The sequence below is a fragment of the Lepisosteus platostomus genome, chromosome 28 (genome assembly GCF_059453375.1).
Source record: "Lepisosteus platostomus isolate fLepPlt1 chromosome 28, fLepPlt1.hap1, whole genome shotgun sequence".
Classification (NCBI taxonomy): Eukaryota; Metazoa; Chordata; class Actinopteri; order Semionotiformes; family Lepisosteidae; genus Lepisosteus; species Lepisosteus platostomus.
In genome coordinates this window covers 8,034,283-8,062,015 of record NC_142638.1, presented here as the reverse complement: position 1 = coordinate 8,062,015, position 27,733 = coordinate 8,034,283, and the positions used below count along the sequence as shown (strand labels likewise).

The 27,733-nt window shown below is 45.0% G+C and overlaps 2 protein-coding genes and 1 long non-coding RNA gene across 8 annotated transcripts in view; 1 reads left to right on the top strand and 2 right to left on the bottom strand.

The window, feature by feature from the left end:
• The window catches only part of maptb (microtubule-associated protein tau b), a 59,755-nt gene extending 47,075 nt beyond the window's left edge, over positions 1–12,680 (bottom strand). The window contains exon 1 of one of the 4 annotated variants that reach the window (XM_088622794.1): positions 12,576–12,680. The gene's annotated coding sequence lies outside the window, so the exon portion shown is untranslated. Of the gene's footprint in view, positions 1–4,048; positions 4,073–4,224; positions 4,406–12,303; positions 12,452–12,575 lie in introns of those variants that run through there. The other 3 variants (XM_088622795.1, XM_088622796.1, XM_088622798.1) reach the window with 3 other exon arrangements.
• Positions 12,681–19,181: 6,501 nt separating this feature from the next.
• myl4 (myosin, light chain 4, alkali; atrial, embryonic) lies at positions 19,182–26,683 on the bottom strand. The gene is made up of 7 exons (XM_088623019.1): positions 26,493–26,683; positions 23,448–23,475; positions 22,474–22,623; positions 21,818–21,991; positions 21,142–21,219; positions 19,669–19,712; positions 19,182–19,478 (listed from the first exon to the last, which is right to left on the bottom strand). The coding sequence occupies exons 1-6, from the start codon at positions 26,595–26,597 to the stop codon at positions 19,684–19,686; spliced, it is 564 nt and encodes a 187-aa protein (XP_088479145.1). The 5' UTR covers positions 26,598–26,683; the 3' UTR covers positions 19,182–19,478; positions 19,669–19,683.
• Positions 19,478–27,153, top strand: LOC148638768 (uncharacterized). Of its 3 annotated transcripts, XR_015930986.1 has the most exons (7): positions 20,280–20,370; positions 20,785–20,850; positions 21,226–21,312; positions 21,781–22,106; positions 24,915–25,041; positions 25,887–26,003; positions 27,139–27,153. It is a non-coding gene; the product is annotated as an uncharacterized LOC148638768 (long non-coding RNA). The 3 variants fall into 3 exon arrangements; XR_015930985.1 differs by lacking the exons at positions 20,280–20,370; positions 27,139–27,153 and adding an exon at positions 19,478–20,247 and having other exon boundaries at positions 25,887–26,058; XR_015930984.1 differs by lacking the exon at positions 27,139–27,153 and having other exon boundaries at positions 20,283–20,370; positions 25,887–26,058.
• The last annotated feature ends 580 nt before the right edge of the window (positions 27,154–27,733 follow it).

The window sequence follows — 27,733 nt, the reverse complement described above, 5'->3', positions numbered from 1 at the left end:
GCACCAAATCCACAATCTGTAACACCTGTGTGTGCTTTGGTACAGCACCTCAGAAGAAGAAGTGCTTCCAGATACATTATTTTATTACAGTTCATCAGGGGTGCTGCTGGCCTGCCCGGAGGTGACCCACAGAGCCAAGGATGACCCCACAGTCCCGTCCCCCCCACCTAGTGCTAATGGAACTGGCCTGAAAACAAATGAGCTGGACAGCAGGTGGCCAGAACAGCCCATTTCCTGCTTCTCACGGACAGAGCTGCCAGACGACACAAACTCACGAGGTCAAACGTCACCGCCATCCAGCAGTGACAGCAAGAGGCGGCTTGGCCACCGGAGGAATGTGGCTCCCGGCTTGCTCCACCACTGCGAGGAGACGCCTGGTCCCTTTCCCGCGCTCATCCGAACCTCAAAATCCAGCAGGTTTTCCTGATTCCCTGCAGCTCACAGCTGGCAGCCCACTGAAGCCCAGCAGGTTTCTCGAAAAGAGTAGGAGTGTTACCCCAGCATTCTAACCCAAATTTCCCATTGGCCTTTAGCAATCATGGCCTCCTGCTAATTCCCATCTCTGATCTGGCTTCATCAATCTGCTCTCCTCCCCACTGAGAGCTGGGGGAGTGTGGGCAGTGTACTGGCGCACTCTGGCTGCTGTCGCATCATCCAGGTGGGGCTGCACACTGGTGGTGGTGGAGAAGAGTCCCCATTGCCTGTAAAGCGCTTTGAGTGGAGTGTCCATACATATTTCTACTGCACTTAACACAGTGTTGCAGCATTTTCTAGATTCTCATCATCATTATTATTAGTAGTTCAGGTGGGGCGCTATGTCAGCATGCGTAGGCTGCAAAGGAACTAGTAACAGGTTTATTCCAGGCTGAAAAGAGAAGAAAGAAAACACAACGTTAAGGTTCCACGGCTGAAAGGTTGTATTTTCTTTCTTCTCTTTTCAGCATGGACTAAAGTTATTATTCTGATTATTATGATTATTGCAGTGCGCTGAGAAAAGTGCTCAGGGGTGGAAGAGTGGGGGTAATTCTGTCTGCACTTGGTGTCAGCAGAGCACTGTCGACCCTACCACACAATGAAGATGTGCTCTGTCTTCAGGAAATGTAGGAAGACAACCAGCGCTACACAATATTGTTTTACGTTTGCTATTAGCCTTCTTTATAATAATGTTTTGCTTACTAGTCCTCGGTTTCAAACTACCCTAAAGTGCCTCATTGTATTTCACACTCTGTGTGATGAACACCTTTATACAGTCGTCTTCTCACCTGACGAAACAGCTCGTCATCAACCGATGGACAGACAGGTGCTAATGACGCACTTATCAGACAGCTCCAATTCTCACTGGTTTTACTTCAGCTGAATGAGTGCAGTCCTGCATTTCACTAATGAGCACAGGGTTCATACCAGCTACAACTCTCGTTCCACTTTTTCAGAGCTGAAGGCACATTTAGGGAAAAAAAAAAGCCTGAAACATAAAATTGAAATAGTGTAAATTAGCAAGCGATGAAGAACTCAAATGGGACAAAAAGCCGAAGCCAGCGTTCCTGCATTCCTCCAGGAGTAGGACTGAAAACCATTGGTGTAACCCATATGTTGCATAAATGTGCTTGAAAAGGGCTGTTCCAGAAAACAAATACTGGGACGACAAAGGCTGTGAGCAGCTGTACCAGGAAAAAACTTGTCACTCTGCCCGAACTTTCCTGATTACAGCTGTGGAAAGAGTGTCTGTCCCCGATTCTGCCAAAACCAGATCCAACCACTCGAGTTTTCTTGGACAGGGGTCACTTTCTAACTTCCTGAATTTGAGCTGGAATATAATTGTCGTGTATCTCTGTGGGTTGGGCTACACATTTTGTTTTCTTTTAAAGGCTAACTCAAATCAGCCTTCTAAAACACCACTGCCTTGCCAATACATGCCGTCTTATTAGCATGTGGTTTTGAATGCAGACAAAGAAAGCACGTGTCCTTATGGTAAGGTCACAGAGTATTCAAGCTCGCACATGGACGCTAAGACCACTGGCAGCAAAATGAAGATTATTAGCTTAGTATTAGCCTTGCTTGGATACAGCATTCTGATAAAGTCGGCGACACACTAATTGTCTGTCTGTGCCCAAGGGTTGCAAATTCCTCAAAATCTTCAGAGCACAGTCTGGAAACTGTCAAGCATGTTAGTTGCTACATACAGCTGCAGAGAAGCCACAAGTTCAGATATCTGAGGATCTGATTCATATTTAACTGGGTTTATACCCCTATAAATCTGGGGTCTCCTCCCCTTTGTTTTTTTTTCACTTCGAGGACCAAAGTCTTTGATTTGAGCCAGAGGTGTGGTATTCTAGGCCCTAGGCTGCCCTCCACTGAGTTTACTGAAGAGTGCTCTCTTGTGTACACGGGCACTCAATGATGAAGGTTTCAATGGAGATTAAAAAAGCATGGTGATTAACACTTCAAGAAACAGCCTTCATAAGTCCTGTTAAAAGTAAAATGGAGTGAAGTGACAAAGCTCTGTCTGCTACAGCTCATTCATTACATCCCTAACAGTAATGTAGATTTTGCTCTGAGATTTATATAGACAAATGACACTTGACTGCTGAGTAAGGTAAGGCAACTTAAAAATATCAGCTGGCATTCATCCTTGCTACAGCTATTAAGCCGAGGTAAAAATACAAAGTAGGCTCAACATATCAATTCCAATCCTTGAGCGCAGCTCTTCGGAATTTGGACTCGGCTCCTGATCTGTTGGTCTGAGTGCCAGTGAGAAAATTATCGAAAAAATGCAAGATAAATACAGAAAGACTCTGCATGATAGCCTGGCCTTGGTTCGGATTATTAAACCTGCTGACTCTCTCAGACGCTACAAGCAAAAAACACTAGATTCAGCGGTTTGGTGTAAGCGTCCAGGATTTACCCTGACTCTGCAGGTCACTACTGCATCTGTAAACTCAGAAGGAACAAACACATTCAGTTTCTGGAGTCAGCCAGGTCCCAGGATCTGGACATCTAATACCGCTGTCTTCTCTGCAGTGGTGACAGGATGTCCCATTCACAGGTGTAGTGTTTTGTTGTGAATTCACCACTTCTTTAAGATGTGGCAACAATATGATTGCACACTGTATACAAATCGAAACAAGCATATGTGAGCAGAGAGACTCACCAGGACAACCACCTGGATGAGATTCTACTCCACCGCAAGGTTAAAGCCAGCAATACTGACACCCATCTGTACAGCTGGGCAGACTCGAGCAACTGGGATAAAGTCCTGTGTTCAAGGGTGCAACAGCAGAGTCTGTAAAAGTGAACCTGAACTCAAAAGCTTTCAGCTAAGCATCTAGAGTGCTAATTACTACTGAATGGATCCTACCACCGTATTGAACTGAATACTTCAAAAATAGTAAGACTGTCTAATTATCCTGCAGGACAGCACTTCAACGTCCATGAAACTGACAGTCTTCTCCACACTGAAGCACCAAACCCTTAAAAATACATCCCAGGATGCCCCTTTATGCATTTACCATTTTATCCCCACGTCAGAGCTCTTCACTTTAACCTGCCCAGTCTTTGTCTAACACTGGGGTCATACCAATCCAAACAGAACTAAACCAAACTTTTCCAGGAAACATTTCCAATAAAGCTCTTCCTTCTTGTGCACATGATACTTTGTGCACAGGAGGTATCAGGATACATCACATTAAGACAATAAGACGGACAGTAACCCAACAGGTTTCCAGTCAGAAAAGCACACTTTCATCAACAGGTTCAGATTTATGGCCATCGAAAACCCTGCATGTACAGTAATTGTGGCAGCTGGTATCAGCCGAGTTTGTGCTTCAGGATTTTGTTTCCTAATGCATGCACTTAGCCCATGCTGAGCTCAACCGCTGCAAGACAGAGAGCAGGCAATTAAAACCATCCTGTTTCATCAGTGCCAGTGGGGAACAAAGGAGCTGGCACAGGCAGAGTAACAGGGCAAAGGGACTGCCAGGGGGATATCAGACACTAGAGCTGGAGAGCATCCTCCTTGTTCACAACCAGTTTAGAGAAACCGAAAACGCACCGTGTCCCCGTTCCCAGGGCGGAGACGGGATCCGCCAGAGCCAAGACTTGTTAGCTCTCCGGCTGCTGGGAAAACAGCAGAGGATTGGAGCCAAATGCACTCTCTCCACCACGCAGTCCAAGACAGAGGTGAAACAGACAACAACAGCAGCAGCAGAAAAACAAGAAACGACTCACTGTTAAGTACTGGTTTCAGACGACTCTTCGCCCAAAGCCCACCCCAAACCCTTCTTCTCTCATTCCAAAAACAAACACAGAAGCCTACAGTACAAGAAAAGAGCTGATACTGCACAGCCTGGCTTTCCACTGCAGAGCTGAACGTTATTCTGATAGCGAAAGCTCAGTGTGGTTTGCAGTAGATGAGGACTGGAAACGCTGAAGAGATTTGAAACAACTGTCAGTGCATAGCGCAGATGATGTAACCACCCAAGAGGCTGGACAGCAGGGGGAGACAGGAGGAGGGGTTCCTAACACTGGAACCGTTTCTTTAACCCTTTAAGTGCCCAAACCTGCAGCACAGGGAATGGATGGGGGTTTTCCAACTACAACAAGTGAACAGAAATATCCATTTACACGACATTACCGCTGGCTCCTTCCCCTAATGATGTGAATTGATGCCCTTTGTGTGGCTCAGCCCTCACATTCACACAAGCCTGCTAAGCTGTAGTTTCTTGGCACTTTGAAAATTCTGACACTGATCCAGATTAAGTCAGAAGGACACAATTCCATCTCCCAGCTGCAAATTACAGAGCCAGTACACAAAAGTGGCTTCTTGTTTGACCAGGTTTTCTTGCATCTACAAAATGGAAACACAGAACTGGGCCTGCAACTGGCCACTGCAGTGGAGGGGGGGGGGGTCTATCATCAAGACAGTAATTAAATAGGCAGTCACTTTTATCATCAATAAAATTAAGTGCACTTGTTGCTGACATAATAGAAAAATTACAAACGAGAAGACATCACCCTCATCTAGCCCAATTTGGTTAGTAACTTATTGAAGCTAGGATCTCACCCAGATGTTTCTCGAAAGACGTCAGGGTGACTGCTTCAAGAAGCCTGTTCCCTACTCCCACAACCTTTTGGGTAAAGAATCGCTCTGATCAAAATCTATAGTGCAGAGGAGGTTCTTTGTCTTCCAAGAGCTATGAAGTTCTATAGCGTAAGAACTGCACTGCAATGTTCAGGAAACATGCTGATCCTGTTACTTACTGTGGTTAAAATGAGTAAAGTACACTGCTTTACCTCCATGTACCCCTAGGTGATCTCTAATATAATAAGCTCTGGGATCACTCATTCGGCTATCATATTTGATCAAATACAACCTTTCAAATCTGATATCTGAAACTGCGTTGACACCCAAAGGCCATAGCAACTGGCCATCTCCTTTCCTGATTTGAACATGATCTCTACTTCTAATCACTGCAGTCAATAGGCTGGTGTTCCTTGGACATCAAAATTCCAAGGAACGTTCTTTCCAAAAAGTATCTATTTGTGGTTATAGATTTCCCATTTCCTTTCACAACTGTATGAACAGGATGGACATTAACTCCAACTCAGCCCCGTTCTTCTGTAAGTAAAGGTGTTACAGTACCATGTTTTGTCCACATTAATGCTTCACAGGGTCTAATTATATATATATTTTTTATCTCAGGCCACGTGAGGATTAAATTTCTAAAAGTCCTGATTAATTCTTCTAAGCAGCTTCTGGTATGATAAGAATTAGCAAAATTAAGAATTCTTAGGTTTGCACTGGCACTTCTTGAGCTCTCGTTCACTAAAAGGCAAAGGAGACATGCTGACAGCAAGGGGTACCTGTTTTGCCACTGCAGTCAATCAATCATGCTTCTGCTACTTCCATTTCTCTGAAGTCAGATCTACCGAAGTGCGCCTTTTAAGACTTGCAGGCAGAGCAAGCGTGGTGTGTTTCAGAACGGTCGAGAACAAAATCCGACATCCCAGGTTAATATAAATAATCCTCCCCCATCATCTTGGGCTCAGAACCCACTGGTTCTGAGAGTTTCACACTCTCATTGCTCACCCAGTCGAACACCACAAAGCCCAGCCTGTCAGTACGGGACAGCTGCACTTGCAGATGGGCCTTTTCTGGGTGGTGGCACATTAATGCATCAAAAACCAGGACCTTTAAAGATCTGAATATGCACACAAAGAAGCTGGCACTACAACAAAGTTACTCCTGCATATGAAACAGGTACAATACAGTAAACTGCATTAAAGGAGCACACAGCTTTTTAATCGGCATACATGCAGCACTAAAATTAAGAAAACATGCAATGCAACAAAGGTTGGAAAGCATCTAGTACCTTAGGAATATGCAATACCATAGACATTCAGTAACTTCATTTCTGATCCCCTTATGACTGACTAGCACTGTGTCTCTGGCCTAGTTTTCCCTGTTCAAGTAGAATACAACATGATGTCATCACCTCAGTCCTCACTGGAAATATACAGAGCATGCATACCATACTCTTCATGCAGATTCAGCATGGGTACCAACAGGAATGTTCAGACTGTAATGGAAAACTGTACATAATAAAAGGAATATCTCTTCAGAAAACCACACTATGGAACCATTAGATGACTTTTTGCTCAAGTACAAACGAGCACGTTTCGTTTTGTAATTGTTTGAAAAACATTAATACTTTCGAAAAGGCCTATACTGTAAGTATCCTCCAAGGACTCATAAGTCTTTGAGTTTGGAAATTCCGTTTTAAATGTGAGTGACTCAGAAATGGTCAGACTAAGTCTTAGGCCTCTCTCTTGCACCAGATAAAGCTTGATCCCTCAGTGAAAAGCTTATCTGATACGTTTCGAGGCCACAATCTCTATGTACATCTTAAATTATCCTACTGAGAAAATGTGTTTCGCTGGCAGCTAAAAAGTTCTTAACTTCATTTACTGGGCACATGCCACTCGCCTGTACTGTAAATCAAACACATTTCGGGCCACTTGAGCCACTAAAGGTTAAAGTCGGACCAAACAGCTTCTCAGGCATGATTAAAGCACATGAAAGGGAGTGAATACTAACAGATGAAGCTACAGTAATACGCAACATCTCAAAATAACAAGCGAGGCATGTGATCTTAGCTAAACGTGAAAACCTGCAACTTTAGGAATGTCAGAATGCCCTGCCAAAGAACCAGGCCCTCAGCCTCCTAGCTGGAGAATTGCCACTACACTGGTGAAGGTACAACTGCCCTCAAATCTTTTCCAGATGCTTCGTGAGGACTCCGATCCCAGATTCCCGATTGGAGTGTGGCTCAGTTATGAGCGATGCACACCCTGCCTTGCTCTGTTCACACCACTGAGACGACTGATCTCATGCGATAGCACTGCTGACCCAGAGAGTGGAGGAAGGATTCGCAGACAGAGCTCAGACACTGAAAATCAATAAGGAAACCATCCCAGTTCAGTTTTGGAGGACCGGAAAAAAAAAAAAAAAACACGGACCATCTGGCAGGAGTGTTTGTGGGTCCTGCACTCAATTCGTGATGTGACCCCATGTGACTTACAACTGTCCTAGTGGGAAAATGGACCGGTTCCACAGCAGGACTGGTTTTTAAAATTCCTTCTACATGTTCATCATGCTGCAAACCCAGTGCTGGCCTTTCTCCCTTTGGAAGACTGAAGTACTGGCTGTTGTTTAAAAATCCAGAAAAGCTTCTGCCAAGCGGAGCAGCACAAAGAACTTGGAGATTTTAAGACAGGGGCCTTTAGTTATAAATAAAATAAAAGCTTAGGATGCCAAGCTTAGGTGGCTTCTTCCTAAAGACATAATTGCTGTGTTTGAGATTCTGTTTAAACACAACCCATGCATAATGCCTCTCTAGGGTATAATCATAAAAGCTGTGGTTATTGCCTACCCTGCGCTAGAATGCTGGGTTTTTAAGTACAGAACAGTAGGAACAGTAATGTGGTGAACTGCTGTATCTGTATGTTACTCCAGCGCTGTGCGCAATACAGTCCTGCTGCTTCCCATTTCCTCTGCAGCTTTCTGGCCATTTGCAATTAATTTACCATGCAATCTGCAAACTCGGCTTCAACGCGGGCCATCGATTATTATTGCAAACGCCAGCGTTTTCAAAGCGCCGGCCTTCTTCGCCCACCCAAACTGACAGACAGTCTTGGGGACTGCCTGATACGGAACGTCTTCCTTCCGCGTTTCCCGCAGGTCTGATGTCTTGCGCGACGTCCGTGCGAGTCGTTCGCTTTGCTCGCTGGTTTAAAACCGAGTGACAAAAAAGCAAAGCGATTGGGAAAAGATCATCAATTTGGGAGGGGGTATTTTTTTCCTTTATTCTGCTTCTCGGAAAGTGCTGCTTCACCTAGAGTGATCAGAACCCTAGTAGTTCGACTCCTAGAATACGGCTGATAGATCAGGTTCAAAATTTCCCAAATGCGAGCCTTATGCAAAGATACAAGTTATCGATCATTATTCTTGATTCACAGTTTTGTACCTAGAGGAGCACTGAACTTGCAGCTTAAAGTAGGCTGCTGTCTATTTTTTTTTTACTGACCTCATTTGTACTTCAACAATGATGTCAATTTAAAAAATCCAGCATTTCTGCCATTTTCCCGAGGAAGTACGCATTTACTATGCGTGCAAAAAAAAAAACAATACATGAAAGCATCTAAGCACAGAAACAGCAAGGCTGAGAGTACAGGGAGTGGTCTCTGCATCTGGAATAGAAGCCGTTTGTCAGTCTAGGGTTCTTCCATGTCAACAGAAACAGGTGTGAGCTTCGGAGTTTCCAGCGACTGTGGTTTGAAAAGCTTCTCTTGTCTGAGAACAGCCCATTGCTGCCGAATTCTGTGTCACACTGGGACGTCCATCTCTAATACAGCCTGTTTCTTCGATTAGCATTTCTGGGCTTATTACAATGGACATGGGCCGTGGACTCTACATAAGCTTGTCCTTAAAAAGTAATCAGCTTGCCTTGAAACACTCTTGTACAGTTTAGAGAACAAGACGGTCCATTATGTACCACTTAACAGCATGATTAAACAGTATGCAGCTGATTAAAGTGATTAAAGGATCTGTATCTCAATTGTTCACATGTAAAATGTATTTTATGCAATGAAGAATTGCGCCTGTAAACTCCGACAGGTTGCACTGGCTTGGTCTTCATCCAAATCAGTTACAGACCAACACATTGCTCACTGCAGCACCAGCCTTCCTTTAAAAATATACTGTTTAAACTTATTATTAAGCTAGTGCTTAATAGAACAGAAACCGACATGTTATAAAAATAATGTATTCCTTCCTACAGACAGGATGCTGAACCAATACTCAGTGGTATTGCATACAGTACTACTGAATTAAAAGCACTGTTATGTGAAAAGTTAAGAATGCTTAAAACAATAACATTACTTCAGGAAAGCCCTCATTATCACCTTATTCCACTGCTACATGTACTCTAGTGGCCACAGGCAGTTGTAGAACAAAGACACTAATGCATTTGAAAACCAAATCACTCCTTTTGATTAAAGCCAGACATACAGCAATCACTAGCAGACTCACTTCAGATGTAATTATTCTACTGTACTCCATACTAAGGAATGCGGCTTGGCTGCCTTAGTCCACTGGGTTGCGTAGCTTGTTTGAGAGAGCTCCTTAATTGGTCATCTTAATGAACTTGGGGTTCTTTAAGTCCGCTTCAATTAAATTGGAGAGCTTCCCTCAGCAGCTCTGCTGAGTCCCAGATCAGAGCTAGCCCAACAGCTCATTTTAACAGTTTCTCTGTACTGACTGCAGACCCCTGTAACAACCCCTGCATGTATGTGCTTGATGGGTATTGTTCATGACAAGGCAGAAGAGGACTCGTCCGCCAGGGCGTTCTCTCTACAGCAGGCAAAGAAATTGCATTTGGAGCAAAGTACTATGTTCTCATTTAATTAACATTTTTTTTTCTCAAAATCCACCGGCAGACATAACAATTTCTCAGCAAGACAGCTTCTGTAAAACGCTTTTAAAGGCACTATGATAAAGTTTATAGTAATTGCTTTTCTCCCTCACTACATGCCCTTACTTCAATGTTACAATTTCCTAGACAGAAGGGGACCAAAATGTTGAACCAGGACTTGTACCTTCCCAGAGAGAATCACGTCAACCAATCCGTGTAAGCTTTGAAATATGCATTTCATACGAACGTGGAACAGCAGAGCAGAACACCGGCTGAGGAGACGACCTCACCCAGTGGGCTAAAACCGCTCCGTTAAGATTGAATGAAACAATTTCAGTAAGAAATAGAGCAGTCAGCTCATATCTTACTAAAGCGACCATTGTAACAGACAGCGCTTTAAACGAATAAGATTATAAATCAGAGGTAACAAAAGCACTGCCTTCGGTACTTTATTCAGCTAGTCAGACAAGCCAAATTTGCCTACTCTATTTATTCCACCAGGACACAAGACGGGCATAAAATCAAGGAACGCATTTTTGGCTTAGTACATTTTTTTCTCTTTGTTCTTACGTTTCCTAACGTGCGCTTCGGTTATCCGAGGAGCGGCTGCTGAGTTTTTCCAGAAGGTGTGTAATTTCTGTGGGAAGAAGGTGGTGGTGGAGGGTGGGGGGAGGGTCTTTCTGCAAGAAGTCATAGCGCTCTGCGTTCACCCGCACAGTTGGCCCTGCTCAGTAAATATGCTTCGCCCTCGGCAGACTCGACAAGGCGAGAGAATCCTTTGTCTGTCGATTTCCCAAGCGCTTCCGCTCGCCACAGAGCTCGCCTTCAGCCCGAGAGCATTAGGCCGGCGGCGTCTTACAACAGGTCCCCTTTAAGACCCCGAAAGAGGGGGGGGCGGTTGAGAAAGGTGTGTCCGGAGCCATGAAATCGGCAAGACAAAGATCTCAGCGAAAGCATGCAGCAGCCATTGACAATCCAAATCAATAGAAATACCACCAGTACCGCACATTTAGCCTTTAAACTACAAATACCAGAACTGCCGTGGAGAGTCGATTTGGGGTTTTTACAGCACAATAACGCTCTGCTCACCCACCAAGGAAATTCGATAAGAATTCACCTTAGGATCGCCACTATTTCGCTTAACTGCCGTTAAAAATACTAGATAAAGCCCGTGTCGTTATTCGCCTGCAAGGTGCCTGTGGTGCGTGTGCTCTCCTGCCTAAAGTGCTCCGGTGCTGTTACAATGCAGCAGGTTACCCCACCACTCAATTGTAGCGACGTTACCGCAGTGGCTGTTCTGACAAGGCAAGAATACCGCCGAAGAAAGTCATTTCTGTTATTCATCTCTGCTGCAGGTTGACCACGCCAGGCGCGGCGATCAGATTCTCCACTAGGTAGATGATGTAGAGCAAACATACCTAAATGCAGTTTTTTTTACCCCCCAGGCTTATGCATGTCAAGAATGCGCCTTTCTGGTTTTTTTTTTACCCCTCTGATCTGATCTGACACTCCCGGGGCGATGGCACGGTGCTGTCACACACCCAGCAGCAGGGCAGCGCGGGCGCTCCGGCTGCAGCCCGCATCAGCACCACTGGGCGCGGATAGCAGAAGGGAGAGAAAAAACGGTCTGTCCCTTTCCACTGCGTGTCGAAGGAAAACGCCGACACCCCTCTCTCTCTCTCTCTGCACAAAGCCGCTAAGCGCCGTGACGGCTCTACCGGCATCAACCGCCTGGCATTTCTCCACGCGGGGAACGTCGCGTTCGTGCAGAGCGAAACCAGAGAAAGCTCCAGAACAGCCGGAGAAGCGCGTTCCAACACACGCATGCATTTTATTGTTTGTTGCCGCCAAACACGGAGGAAGGTTCCGCTTTTCTTCCTCCTTTCCACACGCTAGAAAGCCCGCCTTTGTGTGCAAGCGCCTTCCACGCGGGGCATCTTGTTTTGCGAAACACGCAAATCAATTTAAATGTAATCGCAATTGAATAGAAATTAACCGCTGGAGGTTGCAGAGGTGGGGTGGTGGGGGGGGGGAACGGAGCCAAACGTCTTTTTAAACGTCTCGGCATGACAGGGCGCATCGCTCCCCGTATTCGCGAGCTTACGGGTCAGCCCTGTAGCGCGAAATGCCCAGAAGAGACACTTAAAAGAATTTGTATGCATTGTGTCAGCATCCGAAAATCTCATTTCAGCGACAGAAAGCGCCGGGCTGGCCTTTTCGGCGGGTGACAAGCTATAACGCAATTGTTTTAGACGTGCAAGCTTTTAACCACGGCCCGAGCATTCGTCGAACTGGTAAAATCGAAAATAAAAACGCGAGATGCCACATTACCCACCTTTATTTTTCAGAGGAGCATGTGAAATTTCCCAGTTCGTGCTGGTGTAAGCTGTCATGCATAGAGCTACACAGGCCCAACCTCTCCCACCCAACGGAAAAATATTATACTGACATGACAGGCACGAACGCCGGTTTTAAATCGTGACAAAATTACCCAACCTAGACAGCTGACAGTGGCCCCGCTGCAAAGCCGTGTCTCTTAATGAAAGTTATGACTGAAACCGTGCAGATTTCAGTTTCGCTAATGGGCAGAAATATAGCTTTACTTACCTGTGTGGCAGACAGTGTTATTGTCTCTCCAGCTGCAGTCAGTCACTGACCAATCGATCGAGCGCTGCAGTTCGCTTGGAGCCCTCTAGGGGGAGGGGGCGCTAGAGAGCCGAGTGAATGAGGAAGAGAGGAGGGGTTTGGGGGCTGCTTTTGAGCTGTCATCTTCTATTTAAAAGAAAAATCTTCCTAAATAAGCGCATTTACTCATGTTAATATTGTGGCATGTGTCGTGTTGTTTTAAATACCACCTAAAATACGATAGCGAGTATTGCTTATCGGTGTGCGTTAAGAAATAAGAAAGAAATAGGATTTTCCTTGGTCCTATATGGTAATGCTTACTCATTCTGTATTATCGGCCGTGGAAGGATTTTGCTTTCCCGTTCTGTATAGCAAAGGAAAGCCCATCGTCAAAAACATATAAATCAGAAAAACGGACATACTGTATGTGTCACCAAATATTGCATCTGCCCAGAATTACTGTTTTAGTTTTCTAGGTTATTTACCTGCCTTATTCATTCGAGGTTTTACATGTTGTGGACTTCTGTGCAATTTAAAGGTATTAGAACAACTCTTTATTATTCGGTTGACGGTTTTATTTCTGGGGTAGCATTGCTGGCTTGCAGTGTTGTGGCCCAGGTCAATTCCAGACCTGGGGTGCTGTCTCCGCGGTGTTTGCAGGTTCTCCCTGTATTCCTGTAGGTTTTTTTTTTCTGGGTGTTCCAGTTCCCTCCCACAGTCCGTCAAACGTTCTGGGAAAACTGGCGCTGGTGCGAGCGTGTGTTTGTGTCTGTGTGCCCTGTGATGGCCTGGTGTCCTCTCCAGGGTGTGTCCTGCCTTGTGCCCAGTGCTTGCTAGGATAGGGCTCCACCAGCTCTGCGACCGTGAATTTGAAGAAGTGCTTTGAAAATGGATGGGTGTGTTTTATTCATCGCAAATTACTTTGGTACCCATTTGTGCACCTGGGTATTATGCTGTAGCAATCAGTGGGAAGTACCTTGATTAACAGTATCTCGCCACCCAAGATCTGGACCCCCAATTTGTTGTGAATCCAGAGGCCTTGGAGACAACATCCCTAAGCTGAGTTTGTTTTTATGAATGAGGAAGACACTAGGGTTTGGAAGCTACAGCTCTGCTTTGGCATTCAGGGGTCACAGAGCAAGTTTGAGACATGCCCAAAGCTGAGGGTCTCTGCAATGTGCTCCTGCCTGCAATCTGCATGTAGGCTTTGAGAAGCCGCCTTTAAAGGCGCTATATAAAACAGTTTATTACATGATGATTATTATTATCAGGCAGACTGACAGCTTATATCGACAGGTGGAACATAAAATAGAAGCAAGAGAGATGCAGGAAACTGTTATAATGCAATGAAACACAAAATAGTTCAATTATTTGAATGTATTGAATACACGTGTTATCATTGTTTTACTTACATTTCATGCACACCATATTAATAATTACAGCAAGTAGAATTAAATAACCCTAAATGGAAATAACGGATTTCTGAATAATCACTATTGCAATTAATCTTTGTAAGTGTTCTGAACGTTTCTTTGCAGCTCGTGTCACGTTGTTCTCTCTGTGACTATGCCAGTGTGTGGTGTCTTGCATGGCTGCATAAATTAAAATAACGACACAGTCTGGTGGTGACGTTTCTCGCCGTCATTGCACAAATGTTCCACTAGATGGCAGGCACGCTCAATGTATGTGTGATTTGATGACACCGGAGCCACATGTCAGTGTTTCACCTCGGCCTGTTTGACTAGCATATTGTTTTGAACTAAAGCCATTATGAAAGTGGTCTTGAGTGGGGGTTGTAGGTCAAAGGATAGTATTTAATGGTAAGGCAATATTTATTTGTGGAGGATGCAGTACAGAAATGAAAATCACAACATTTATCTGTATTATTTATTATAGGTTTATTGTAGGTTACTCTACAATATAAATAATATTAGGAACTTTCAAGGACATTAAAGACATTCACAAGGGAGTCTTGAAGGTGAAAAGATAGTTATGAGTAATCCCTATGCTTTTACAAAGGAAGAAAAATAAATGATTTTTGGGGGGAAGACAGAGATCTTCTAAAGGAAAAATATTAGCCATCTAGTCTTTAATTGAAAACATAACATATCGCACGAGGACCTTCCAATTGTGTTAGTTTTCTGTATACTTTCTATATAAAGTATTAAACCTCTGCTAATCAACAAATACGTTCCAGAAGAAATTTATATGGAGGTCCCATGATTCAGAAGGAGAAATTCAGTCTTCTGATTGCACCATTCAGCAAAATCGATGCTACTGTACACAGAATGCATTGCATTCTGAGCCAATTACTGTGGTAGGATCCAAAGACTGTGCCACATTCTTATTTCATTCCTACTGAAACCGTGCTCAAACCTTTTCGATTTTTTTCAGAATACTACTCTTCATGCATTTAATCCTTAGCAATGAGAACTGACTCAGCATTTGACTTATAACTGACTGAACAATAAGAACACACTCGGTGGAAAAATGGGTAATGGGAATCATGATAAACATAATATTATATAAACGTACATGTTACTTGGGTTTTCAGTTCTGACATAGTGACATAGTGTTGATTTATAATGCACTGTTTTTCAGGTCATGCTAAAATGTCAGAAACATAAAAACACCCTTTACTGTTCCTTGCAGTGAACTAAACCTTCTGAATAATTTGTCTTTTTTTTCGAATCATTTCTGACGTGCTGCCTAGACAGAATGTTATACCACTGACGGTCACAAGAGAGCGGTGTTGCAGCAGACCTCTCTCTTGTGCCTGGGCCGTCAGAACAGCCTGTTCCTGTGCGAGCATCACAGATTATCAGAGAATTCCGTTCCTATCAGCCACTGGTCCAGTGTCTGAGCTAAAAGAAGTTCCTGGTTCAAGTTCTGTTTCTGCTACTAAGTGTGGGTTACCCAGTATTCCTAAAACCCTGTTGTGCCCTGTGTTTTGGATAAAATGTAAAAACGTGATCTTATTATAAGTGACTGCAGGAGTGATGCATACATTTGGGATTCGTTTATGTTTTTTTGGATGAACACATCTCCTTGTCTCCTTAGTGACTGTTTATTGCTGTTAATTCTTATTGGCTTGTCATGTCTATCATATAATAACAAGTATTTCCTTAGGAATAAATGTTGCTTGTTAGTTTGGCCTGTGTTCATTTAAATAGAAATAATTATTTATTTTTACTCCTGCCTCTAAAATGATCTGCAGTTCTTCGATAACTACTAGTTGATTAAGCGTTGTCTACCGACACAGCCTAAAAGTCAAAAGCAATTTCAAAATCTGGTGCACGGCTGGCTTGATGCTCGAATGTTCTCGAAAAAAGCCTAACCATGACTTTCTGCATTCCTGGAACGTTTGTCGAACTGTCCAGGGCTCCACGCTCATGTCCAGGGCTCAGAACCAATTGAGGAGGAGCAGCTGTAAGCCAATCTCCCACATAAAGAGTGTGTGCATGCATCTGAACAAAATGGTCTTCTCCAGCAAGGTGGTGGTGACCATTCAGGTCCTCGGCGAGTGAAACGGTAGATAAGACCATACACAGCTGGTGGAAAATGCTGAATGATGTCTAAAAATGCATCCAAAGGTTGTTCCTGTACAGGACTGTGAGCAGACGGCCATGTTCGTGATCTTTGGATTCTTCACTTGCAGAAAAACCCCAGGTGCAGAAGGAGAGATGGGGCCTATTTTGGTCTCTGTGTTCCCTGCATGTGTTAGAAGAGCCCTTCTATAAAAGGGTAAGGCTATTGTCCTGGGGATCGCTCCGGATCAGGTGACAAGTCGATTTATAGAGTCTCCCCACCCCCTCCCGCCCCTTGGATCAAATTCCTCTCTTGCTGCCCCGCTGTGACAAGAGCCGCTCTGGAAGGTGCTGATGTCTGTGGATGTTTTCGGAAATGCCCAGAGGACGCAGAGCCCTCCAAGCTGGCCGCGGGCACTTGCTCAGCCGGGGTATGCGGAGCACTCTGGGAAAGAAGGCAACAGCTGGGCCAGTTAAAAAACACTTAGCAGGGGGAGGTCGGTTGTGTTCAGAACAATGTCTCGTTTTTTTTTTTAAACACGTAATTACTGTACCTATTGCCAACTTCGTGGACATCCAACAAGGAGGAAAGTGTTACATCCGTGCAGTCTGATGAAGTACAGTTCAAAGTACAGCAGCTCGCAGAGGGCTGTCGTACACAGGGCAAGCAAACCGAATCTCTTCAGTCTTGCACAGAGGAGACTGAGATTTGGACACGGAGACTGGATCCAAGTACATAAAAGTCCAAGAGTTATATAGACATTGCCCACCTGGAAGATTCAAATTCAAACAAGGACAGTTGGAAACTAAAAGGTAATTCATTTAAAATTAAAAATAATTCCTTACACTTATATAGCATTTTCCTGGACACTTCCCTCACAGCGCCGTACAGGTAATGGGGATCCCCTCCACCACCACCAGTGTGCAGCCCCACCTGGATGATGCTCCAGTACTCTCCTTGCACACCAGCTCTCACTGGGGAGGAGGACAGTGATGAAGCCAGTTCAGAGATTTAGGAGGCAGAATAATAAAGACAGTTTTACCCTAAGAGCTGTGGGTGTCTGAACCGGCTTCCCAGCCACTTGCTTGAGGAGTCAGAGTCACCAAGTTAAAGAAGCAGCAGAAGGAGGTTGTAAAATCGTACCTCCTGAGCTGCCAAGCAAGAAGACAGGCCACAGGCCTTCCTCACATTTGCAACTTTTCTTCTGTTCTTATGTTATGGTTATTCGAACCATGATATAAAAATATAAGAATTGCTTGCATTTGCGTGGTGCTTGTCATCTCAAAGGATCCCAAAGAGCACCAAATACAAGAGAGCATCCTGTCCTCTTTATCCATCACCTCTCAACACGTTCTTCTTATTGCTTTTTGTATTATTACAGATGAAATCTGCTCTTACCTGGTCCTGACTCTCCGTGGGCATTAAAAATCCCAAAAAGAATAGAGGTGTCACCCTGGTGTCCTGGCCAGATTTCCACCTGGCCTTTACCAATCATGGCCTCCTAATAATCCCCATCTCTGAACTGGCTTCATCACTCTCTTCTCCTTCCCACTGAGAGCTGGTGTGTGGGGAGTGTACTGGAGCATCATCCAGGTGGGGCTGCACACTGGTGGTGGTGGAGGGGAGTCCATATTACCTGTAAAGTGCTTTGAGTTGAATGTCCAGAACAGCACTATAGAAGCGTAAGCAATTATTATTTCTACTGCATTTAACACAGTATTGCAGCATTCTCCAGATTCAACACACAGTGGGTTTCATGTGTCTCTCTGGGCTGAGGCTGGACTACAATGCTTACGGTGCATAGCTGGCCGTGACTGTTTGGGAGTTTGACTGTGCACACTTCTGGAGCGTCCTCACCTCGGTGTCATGTTGAAAGCAGAGCGCAGCATCCCGAAGCACAGTTTGCCTAACAGGAAAAGGCTGCAAGGCACAGAGCAATGTGGCAACTCAGGACGCAGATGGAAAGGAAGCCACATGCCTGCTGAAGACATACTGTGGGTAACCTGCAAATTTACTGTGCTGGTTTCTCAATTTGTCATGGTAACCTGGCATAAGGATCTTATGACAAATACTTCTGCATATGTATGCATATAATTTGATATGATAACCCACTAGGTTCAGGTAGCATGTTTTCCTTTTCTTGAGTTAGTTTTTTGCTGAACACAGATCGTGGAGGGTAGGATACTGTGTTAAAGACAGCACTTGTTTTCTTCCTCTGTACTTGCAGATACAGTCTCCCATGATTCTCCGCCTTCTCCTCCTGCTCTTCACCAGAGAATTAGCAACTAGAAAAGCCCCCCAATAGAAACCCTTTGAGTCTGTAATCTTAAAGCCCCCTCTTCCACCGGCACAGTATCTGCTGCCTCCATCCGTCTGCAATATGAACACGGCAGCTCCAGACCTGCTCCCCATCATGTGGCACCCTGGCCACCACCCATCGCACACATCCGGCCCCTTATCAGCTCCGCAGAGGCGCTCTAAGATTGCTCTAGAAGGAAGCAGGCTTGTACCCCTCGCCCTCTCCAGTTCTGGCGGTAGAATTTTGCAAGGACGTGTGTTTGGATTCTGTTTTCAAACCCCTGGAGAAGGGGCAGGGCTGGATTTTGGTGTCCGTCGGCCCTCGGCACTTTTCACTTTCGAAAATGTGCAGAAAGAGGGGTGAACGCTGTTTGAGTGACGTCGATTGACAAGAAGCGCTTGAAACCCTTCTCATGCTTAACCACGTGATTGATGGAGCGGGCCGAGCGACCGTCACTTCGACACTTCCAGTCTCTAGAACAGCCGCTGGAGGGCGCATGACTATTGGTTTGGAGCACCTCGCAAGCATGGTGTTTCAGCTCGTTTTTGGTTGGCGTTTTTACCATTTTCGTAGGCCCTATGCGAAATCCGGCACCGGTAAGGGGACGGGTCCGACACATCTGAGTCACATGTACAGGACACGGGCTATGTGCTGTATAGTGGCATTAGGTTGCATAATTGGCTTCCGAGCTTTGAGGGGGAGACCAGAAACTGCCCGTTTGCAGCGCCACGTCCTTTGTTGGACCAAACAAAAACCACGCGTCACATTTTAATTTATTTTAATCTTTGAAATATGACAGAAAAATAAATAAAAATATCATCAGACAGCTGAACATCGGGAACAGGACTTTTCTTCTTTTTTATACGAACAAAGTTGTGTCTTTTTACATGAAAAGTACAGTGCGCTGGAGAGCAAGCGAGCAAGCGCCCGGATCTCTAAGCCGCTGTAGCTACCAGGGTGTGTAAGGACACTTCTCAGCACCAGGGGGCGCTGTACACTGACGGCTCACAAGGCTGGTTTCGTTGAAGGTCGTTTTGATCTTAGGCGCTTCTCAGCTTCTACAGAAGAGAATAATTATTGTTAATTTGCGGTGGAGTCTTCCCTTTTTTTAACCAAATAAAAAAGAAAGGAAATCTTTTGCAAGTTGGCCAAAATACAAAATGAGTAACAGTAGAAGCCAGTGAGAAACAAAAAATCGGGATTTAATGATTAATAATGGTTTAAGGTCGCCGATCATGCCTCACTTACGTCGGGGGCTATCTTTTATCCAGACATGATGTGCTTGATGAAAGCTGCAAGAGAAACGAACACATTGTAAAAGAATTTCATCAGCAGAACACCGGCGCCGCTTGTTCTCACAATCGGTTCAAGTCCTATCAGACGACATGCAAAGGGCGGCGTATCTCTTATGTTGAGTAGATGATTTTTCATTTCCGGATGGAAACATCACAACCAGAACAGGATCATATAAGAAAAAACAAATTTCACAAAGCAAAAATGTTGTCATGGTAACACCCATCTTTTTCTCATGGAGCGCTGGATATAAGGACAGCTAACTGAGTTAGCTCTCTTCCCGATGGATTCTGTAATTTGCATTAGTCCCCGCTCCTGAGGTGCTGTAATGCTTTCTGACAATATTGCAAATACGTCTTACAGATCCTCATCTTGATTTATGAGTTATGTGAACACCTGACTGCTGTTTTTCTCTATTAAATAATTGAAGTCTGTTAATGAGTCTGTGAGGACTGACAGTCATTGCTATGCAGTAGTCTAGACACAGTCAAGAGCATCAGCAGTGCCACTATTGTGGAATCGGGCTCCACTATTGTAAGTATTTTCTTGGATTGTTCTTAAATTAACAGAGCTTAGTTTGGGTGAGAAGAAGCCAAGCTCATCATTCACCATCTCTCATTCACGGATTGAACAGAATCTTCAAAAACACGACTGCAGGTAAACAAGTAAACTATACACGAGCAGTCAATATGAAGGGTTGTAGCAGCCAATCCATCGTTATTTACCAACCAGATCTAAATGACACCCTGCCAGGTGAGACTCGTAATGAGCATAATTTGTTTCTCTCTCGATAAAGCCGACTTATTGTAGTGCAAATGATAGATCTATCAACAGATCTGTTAGCTGTTAGCTTAAAACAAAATGGCTGCAATTTAACAAAATGGTCATTATAGAATGAAACAAGTGAAGTGTGGGAGTGCAAAATGTCTGAGACTTTTGCACGACATTTTCTGTCTTGGTACCTCCCACTCAAAGCAAAGCCTTAATCATATACCCCTGACCTCCCTACAGCATAGAGGGATGTGAAAAGCTGAGAAAAAAATCGATGTGCTGTTTATTGTGTGCCCACAGCATTTTCCTTTTGTGACGGTGTCCTTGGAAGGCAATACAAATTCTTGGGATAACTGAAAAATACAGGTGAGATTAACATTTGATTGCTGCTTTCTGGATGTTTGAAGATAGAACGACTGTGTCATAAGTAAAAAGCAGACAGTGGATTAAGATACAAGGTTTTGCTGATGCTATGAATTTTTTTCCCTCATCATTACAATTGACAGAACCTAATCTGAAATGAGAAAATGATGGAGCAGTTGAGCCCACATGGACCAATGGGCTTTCCCAGGAACCCTGTGAATCTGTCATTTTCACACGCAGGACTGAGTCTCACTGCAGAGGGATGGGGGGGACTGGTTTGCACAGAAATCTGACCTTCGTAGTTGATGCACCCGTTAGCATCCTCCTGTCCAGCCATTAACTGCTCCACTTCATGCTCTGTCATTTTCTCTCCTGCAGGGGTGACAAAAGTTACATTTTGTCGTTTGTGTAGAGCGCTCTGTGGGCGTGTGCATGCAGCAGCGTGAACAAACTGCATTCCCTGAAGTAAGCGTCTGCAGAATATTCTCACATGTGTGTCTTTGGAGTCTGTAACATTTAATCAAAGCTGTCATGTCTGTGATGGAGTATGTGGCACAACACAGAGCCACATTTGAAAGCATTTAGAGTGTTTTTATTTGCTTTTAAAAGGTCTACAAATAATTAGCTGCATCTTCCTTATTTATAAATAAGCTGTTTTTTTACATGCTAATAAAGTGTAACTCTTAAAGGAGGGTAGTCCAGCCCTTTTACTAGAAGGACACAATCCAGTGGGTTTTATAGGTCTCTTATAAGTCTTTATAGGTCTCTTTAAAGGCAACAGCTTACAGAGTGGGAAAAGCTCTTAAACTGGTCCCATTAGGCCAATAGTGGTGGAGGCAGACTAGAATAAAGACCTGCAGACACACGTGCTCTGCAGAAGCACATCCATACCCCAGAGTGGTCCCAGCGTTAACACTGTGCATTCTGCCGCAGAATAAAGGCTCAGCAAAGCGGAGGAGCAGTGTCTCACCGAGCGTGGCGAGGACGTGGCGTAACTCAGCCCCCATGACAGTCCCGTTCCCCTCCTTGTCAAAGACGCGCAGACCCTCTATGAAGTCCTCCATGGTGCCCTGGTCCTTGGACTTGGAGATGTGCTGCAGCATGGGGAGGAAGGTCTCGAAATCCAGCATCTTGGTGTTCATTTCTGTGGGAAGAGGTACAACATTCACTTTCTCCCACCCGGTACCTGTCGAGGGTTTCAAGGCACAGCATCCCAGGAGGAGAGGAGTATCTCAAGAGGGCAGCTGTGCAGCCTAGTGGTGAGCATTGTGCACCTGCAGCCTGAAGGTTATGGGTTCAACTCAACCACTGGCACTCCTGTTCCCACCCTTGAGTCAGGTACTTCCCTAACACTGCTCCAGTAAAATACTTAGGTGTAGGAATGCGAACCAGTGTAAGTGCTCTGGGGGAAAAAGCATCTGCCAAATATAGTAATGAGTCTCAGTGCTGTAAGTCTGCAGACACAAGCAGTTAGAATCCTGCAGAAGCAAAGCTATTTGGGTCCAGAAGACATGGGAATGAGTACTGTATATTGAATGAGCTTTAGTCGTCACCCCCTGTCACACTTATTCATTTGTTAGTTGGTTGACTTGAGGGGCTGGTTGGGACGGAGGTTAAGTCACTGACCCTCGGGCTTGGGCTTCCCCAGTATTTTCACGACCTCAGCGTTCGTGGGGTTCTGGCCCAGAGCCCTCAGCACGTCCCCACACTGGGCATAAGTGATCTTCATCTCCCCGGTCGGTGTCCTGTCGAAGAGTGTGAAGGCCTCCTTGAACTCTGTGGAGACACGGAGACGCAGCGCGGGTGAGAACTGCTGTATCTACACGGGATAGGGGGGAAACAGAGCCACACAGCAGCACAGAGTAATAATGTGGAGTACCCAGCTCTCTTCCTCGGGGGGCACCAGGGACCACAGCCTGACAGTTTAAAGTAATAGTTAATTATATAGCACTTTTCTGGACACTCCACTCAAAGGGTTGTACAGGTAATGGGGATCCCCTCCACCACCACCAGTGTGCAGCCCCACCCGGATGATGCGACGGCAGCCATAGTTCGCCAGAACGCTCACCGCACCACAGCTCTCAGTGGGGAGGAGAGAAGAGTGATGAAGCCAGTTCAGAGATGGGGATTATTAGGGGGCCGTGATTGGTAAAGGCCAAGGCGAAATTTGGCCAGGACACTGGGTAACACCCCTACTCTTTTCGAGAAACGCCCTGGGATTTTTAAAGACCACAGAGAGTCAGGACCTCGGTTTTATGTCTCATCCGAAGGACGGTGCCCTTTTACAGTCTAGTGTCCCCGTCACTATACTGGGGCTTTAGGACCCACACAGACCACAGGGTGAGCGCCTCCTACTGGTCCCACTAACACCTCTTCCAGCAGCAGCCTTAGTTTTCACCAGGAGGTCTCCCATCTAGGTACTGGCCAGGCTCACACCTGCTGAGCTTCAGTGGGGCTGCTAGCTGGGAGCTGCAGGGTGATATGGCTGCTTATACCAAGCATTCCACATAGGACGAAGGAGCAAACTAGAGAAAGCCCACACAAACACAGAGAGAACATGCAAACTATACACAGACACACAAATCAATGAGGGTACATACCCTCAATCTGGTCTGCAGTGTATTCAATCTGAAAGAAAAAAGCAAAAAATACAAAAATTGAGACAAATCCCATGAACAAGAACTGTATTGCTAAGCTTTGGATACATTTGTACCGCTGTTGTTCTGTTATCCTTTTAGGCCCGTAACAAAAAAACACCACAAACAGACCAAGCAGCCGGAATCGCTTTTTTGCCAATCAGAAAATTAGTAAAGACAAACATTGAGTCCTGTCATCACTGAAATTAAATTAGGAAGTTGTCCATGTATTTTTTTAATGAATGTTAAGCATCAGAAGATTCCATGTTGCAGATATGAAATAAATGGGTTGATTCACCTGCTGTCACATTAGGTTCTGCTTCATGCAAGATGGAGGAGTCTGATGAGGAGAGGGCACACTTTATTCTAAATCGCATTTTCTGCTACACGAGATGGTTTCTCTTTCTGTAAGGACTTTGCCAAACTTATTTGTACCTTCTACTCTGTTAGTTTCAGTGGCGATTTCGCCTTCCTATTCTATACATGAGCATGATTTCTCCCCAGACCATAAAACCTGTTTGAGAGAAAATTTGTGAAAGTTGGGGTGAAATTTCGATCTCCTGGGGGTCTGGATCCCACCCCTCTGCCGCAGAAGACGAACCTCCCCGAGCGTCTTTGTGGAGACCGGCTTTCAACAACAGCAGGAGCCCAGCTGGAGGGGCAGAGGTGTCGTGTGTCTGACATGTGTGTGTGGTGGTGGGGGGGTTCTCAAGATGTTATTCCAAGGCGTGCTTCAGGGTCAAAGTTGGGCACTGCCACCCTTCCTTTCCTATCGCACGGACTAAAAATAACTCGGCCCCGTGCTGGCGCCAGGATCCATGCGAAACCCAATCTCCCACATGGTCCCGGTGGAAGAACAGGAGCTAATTTTGGGAACAATAAGAATGCAAAGCCATGCACAGGGACCAGCCGAAGAGCAGGGGGTAGCTGCAAAGCCGTTGTAGTAAACGTCTCGCTGTGGAATCCCGGTTGCACTTGCTTGCTTGTAAAACGTCAACACTTTGTCAACCTGCAGGGCCTGCAGCTGGTACGGTGCTCCAGGAACCATAGAGAACAGCTGGGTAGCTGTGAGACTCACAAACAGGGCTGCATGGACCAGGTGCAAGATGGAAATAACCAATAATTTACAATGAACTGACGCAGCTCAAGACCCCTTTTCCAGAAATGCATCTTGTGGAAGTCTGGGTTTAATATAAGGTGTAGCATCGATTTTTTTGGCGCAGAGGCCAAAAGCAGCCAAAGACCTCCTGCTGTAAAGGGTCACTGTAGCTCTATGCTGGTCTGTGTTGGAGATGCCCTGAGAGAAAGGATTCAATATTATCGAGAACGTGTAAATTTACCTCCCTGTCACTGATAACAGGACTTCTTTTAATTCCCAAGTATTTACTTGTTAAAGCCAATTTCAGCAAGTTTCTCTTCCTCTTCTTCCAGGTGGCTGTTGTGACAGGGAGTGCTGGCAGCCTGCTGAACAGGGCCTGACGTCTCCCCTCTCCCAGAGGAGACAGTGTGAGCCGAGCACTGCTTTCTCAGGGATCCAAAGGAGATGAGAGCTGACGAGGTATTGAAGGCTCTTCATCATCAAGGGTTTGGTAAAAGCATGAGAGGAATTAAGAAACCATTCTCACTGAATTTCGTCCTTTATTCCTGTTTGAGCTCAGGAGATAAATGAACCTTTTGCTTCAAAGCATCAGTTGCCACATGAGCAATATTCGAGCAAAATATCTATATATTCTTTGAAATAAAACATATTTCTACATATACTGTCACTGACTGTATGACCAGTAATACGTAGAATTCTTATTATGTAGTGTAATAATATAAGAATACTTATTAGAATGCTTATATTATTATAGTAGTTGATCACTCTTTGTCATGCAAGTTTTACATTTGCGATTCAGTCATAACTGAAGCGTATGTCTTCTTTCTCAAAAGACAATGATTTCAAGAGTCAACAAAAATGACCTTATTACATTTGTAAGTCACAATGAATGCATAGGTGAACTCTTGAATAACTTCATTTTAGAGATTTTAATGTCTGAAAACGTTGGTTCTGACCAATGTCTTGCTGTTTTATTACTGTAACTACGCAGGGTGTTGCGCCATTCACAGTAGCTTGCACAGTTGCTGCCATTTTACACCAAACCTTCTTGGAGTTACACTCATTTACACAACTGGGTATTTCTCAGGACCACACACACGGGTCGATCAACAGCATCTAATCTGGGCTTTGAACCCACAGCCTAATGGTTGTGTCCAAACCTGTCACCACTCTTCCACACTGCTGCCCTGGCACAGTGCTCACACCATTGTAGTCAATGGTTTGCCTGTGATATTGTGCCAGTATAGTAGATTCATTTGACAGCTGAGATAAAAGCAATGCCTGACACTTAGCTCCATTCACAGAGAGAAGACTGGCATCCGGAGCCTGTTTTGATACACAGAACGAAGCTTGTCAAGCATTTCAGCGCCAGCTCAGCAACTGTCTGCTCTTTTGTTCCATCTGTCCTCTGTGCTTTCAAGGTATGGTAATAATCAGAATCAATGAATCAGACAGGAGGCTTTTTGTTTGCAGTTCCAATTAAACAAATTAAAACTGGTTTGGTTTCCATAAGAAAGCACCCTATTGATTTTTTTTATATAACATAATTATTTTATATCCATGATCTGTTTTCACAAATCATGACCATTCAAATGAATTCATGACCATTCAACTTCATGATTCTACTGAAAAGCTGTCAAACACAATCTTACAGGAGCTACGAGCAACATTTTTTTGGGGTTTTCTGGCTGTGGCTCGTCCTGAATTAGGACGTTTGTGAGAAAACCAATGCCAATTTAGAAAAGCGAAATTCCGAACATTCGATGAAAAAGCACACACCCCTGAGTGGCGCTGGGAATAGGAGGCACTTTTTAGACAATTCCAATGAAAAGATCTGGCAGGCAGGCAAAGGTCCGGAGCTTGGTCTTCCTCGGCCGGTGGAAGAAGACCAGCTGAGGCGAGGAACTCACGGTGACGCTCTTGGGGTCAAACTCTGGCTCCTTGGGCGGCTCGGGCTCGGGGGCGGCGGCTGGCTTGGCTGCCTCCTTCTTGGGTTCGGGCTTCTTGGGGGCCATGATAGAGAGAGAGAGTCTTCCACAGAGCGGCGGGCACCGGGGGTCTTGTCACAGAGGGGCTCCAAGGGACAAAGGACTCAGCCCATTTCCCTGGCAATATATACCCAGCCCCTCTGTGACACTGGAGGGGGGTGGAGGGTGGGCAGTGCACAGGCAACTGGAGGAGTTAGCTCTGCCTACTATATAAGGAAAGAAGTCTTACCCATGTGCGCACTTCACAGTTTGCCCATTGTCATCAGCCCCTGTCCTCACATCCTCCATTGTGTCCCCAAGCAGCTGCCTTCTTGTAACTGCAGATAATTGCTTTCGCTTATTAGTTTGTCTTCCCCTCTGGGTGTGAATCGTTCACGTTGAACGAGGACTCGCACGTTGACAGAAAAGGCATTGCTCTAATTGGGAAGGCCAGACAATGCACAGGGGACATGGACTTTTTATAGGCAGCAGAACTCTTAACTTCCCCCACCACCCCCGCCCCATTCCTTTCAAGCAACCAAATCTGCCTGCTGCAACATCTCTTTACTTAGAAGTGATGTCTTTACAGATCGCCAAGATCCTTACAGAGGAGCCCCCTCTCACGGCCGTTTCTACGATGAAACAGAAGCCGGGCAAAACTGCAACTTGTCACTGGACACCATTGGGACTCTCTCCTCAGGACCTCCAGGTGGAGTCTGTGAGGTGGTCCCTAGATTTGGGATCTAAATGAGAGAATGAATCGTGACTTTAGCAATAGATAAAAGACAGGAAATTCGTCAGACGAACAGCTCTTAGCTCCTCTGCATTAATGAAAGCTCTGCTGTGTCTCTTTCCCTGCTGTCAGCTGGGCAGAACCCTTTGAGTGGCAGGATTATGGACCATAATGTTCTTTAATGGTACTAAGTGAAAAGGTGACAGGATTAGTTTATACAGACAGGGTGGAAATCCATTATAGCTGTGAACCACAGGCAGGCAATATGGCACAGGATGGCTGTTTGAACATTTCCATTGCAGGCAAACCACATACTCTAAAGTAAATGAATTATGCAGGTTACTAAAATGTGACAGGAAATTAAGAAACATCAATAACGAGAGCAATTAACGTGAACACAGGCTTGCTTCTCACCAGGATCACCCATCAGCCCTAATGCTGCTTGTTGAAC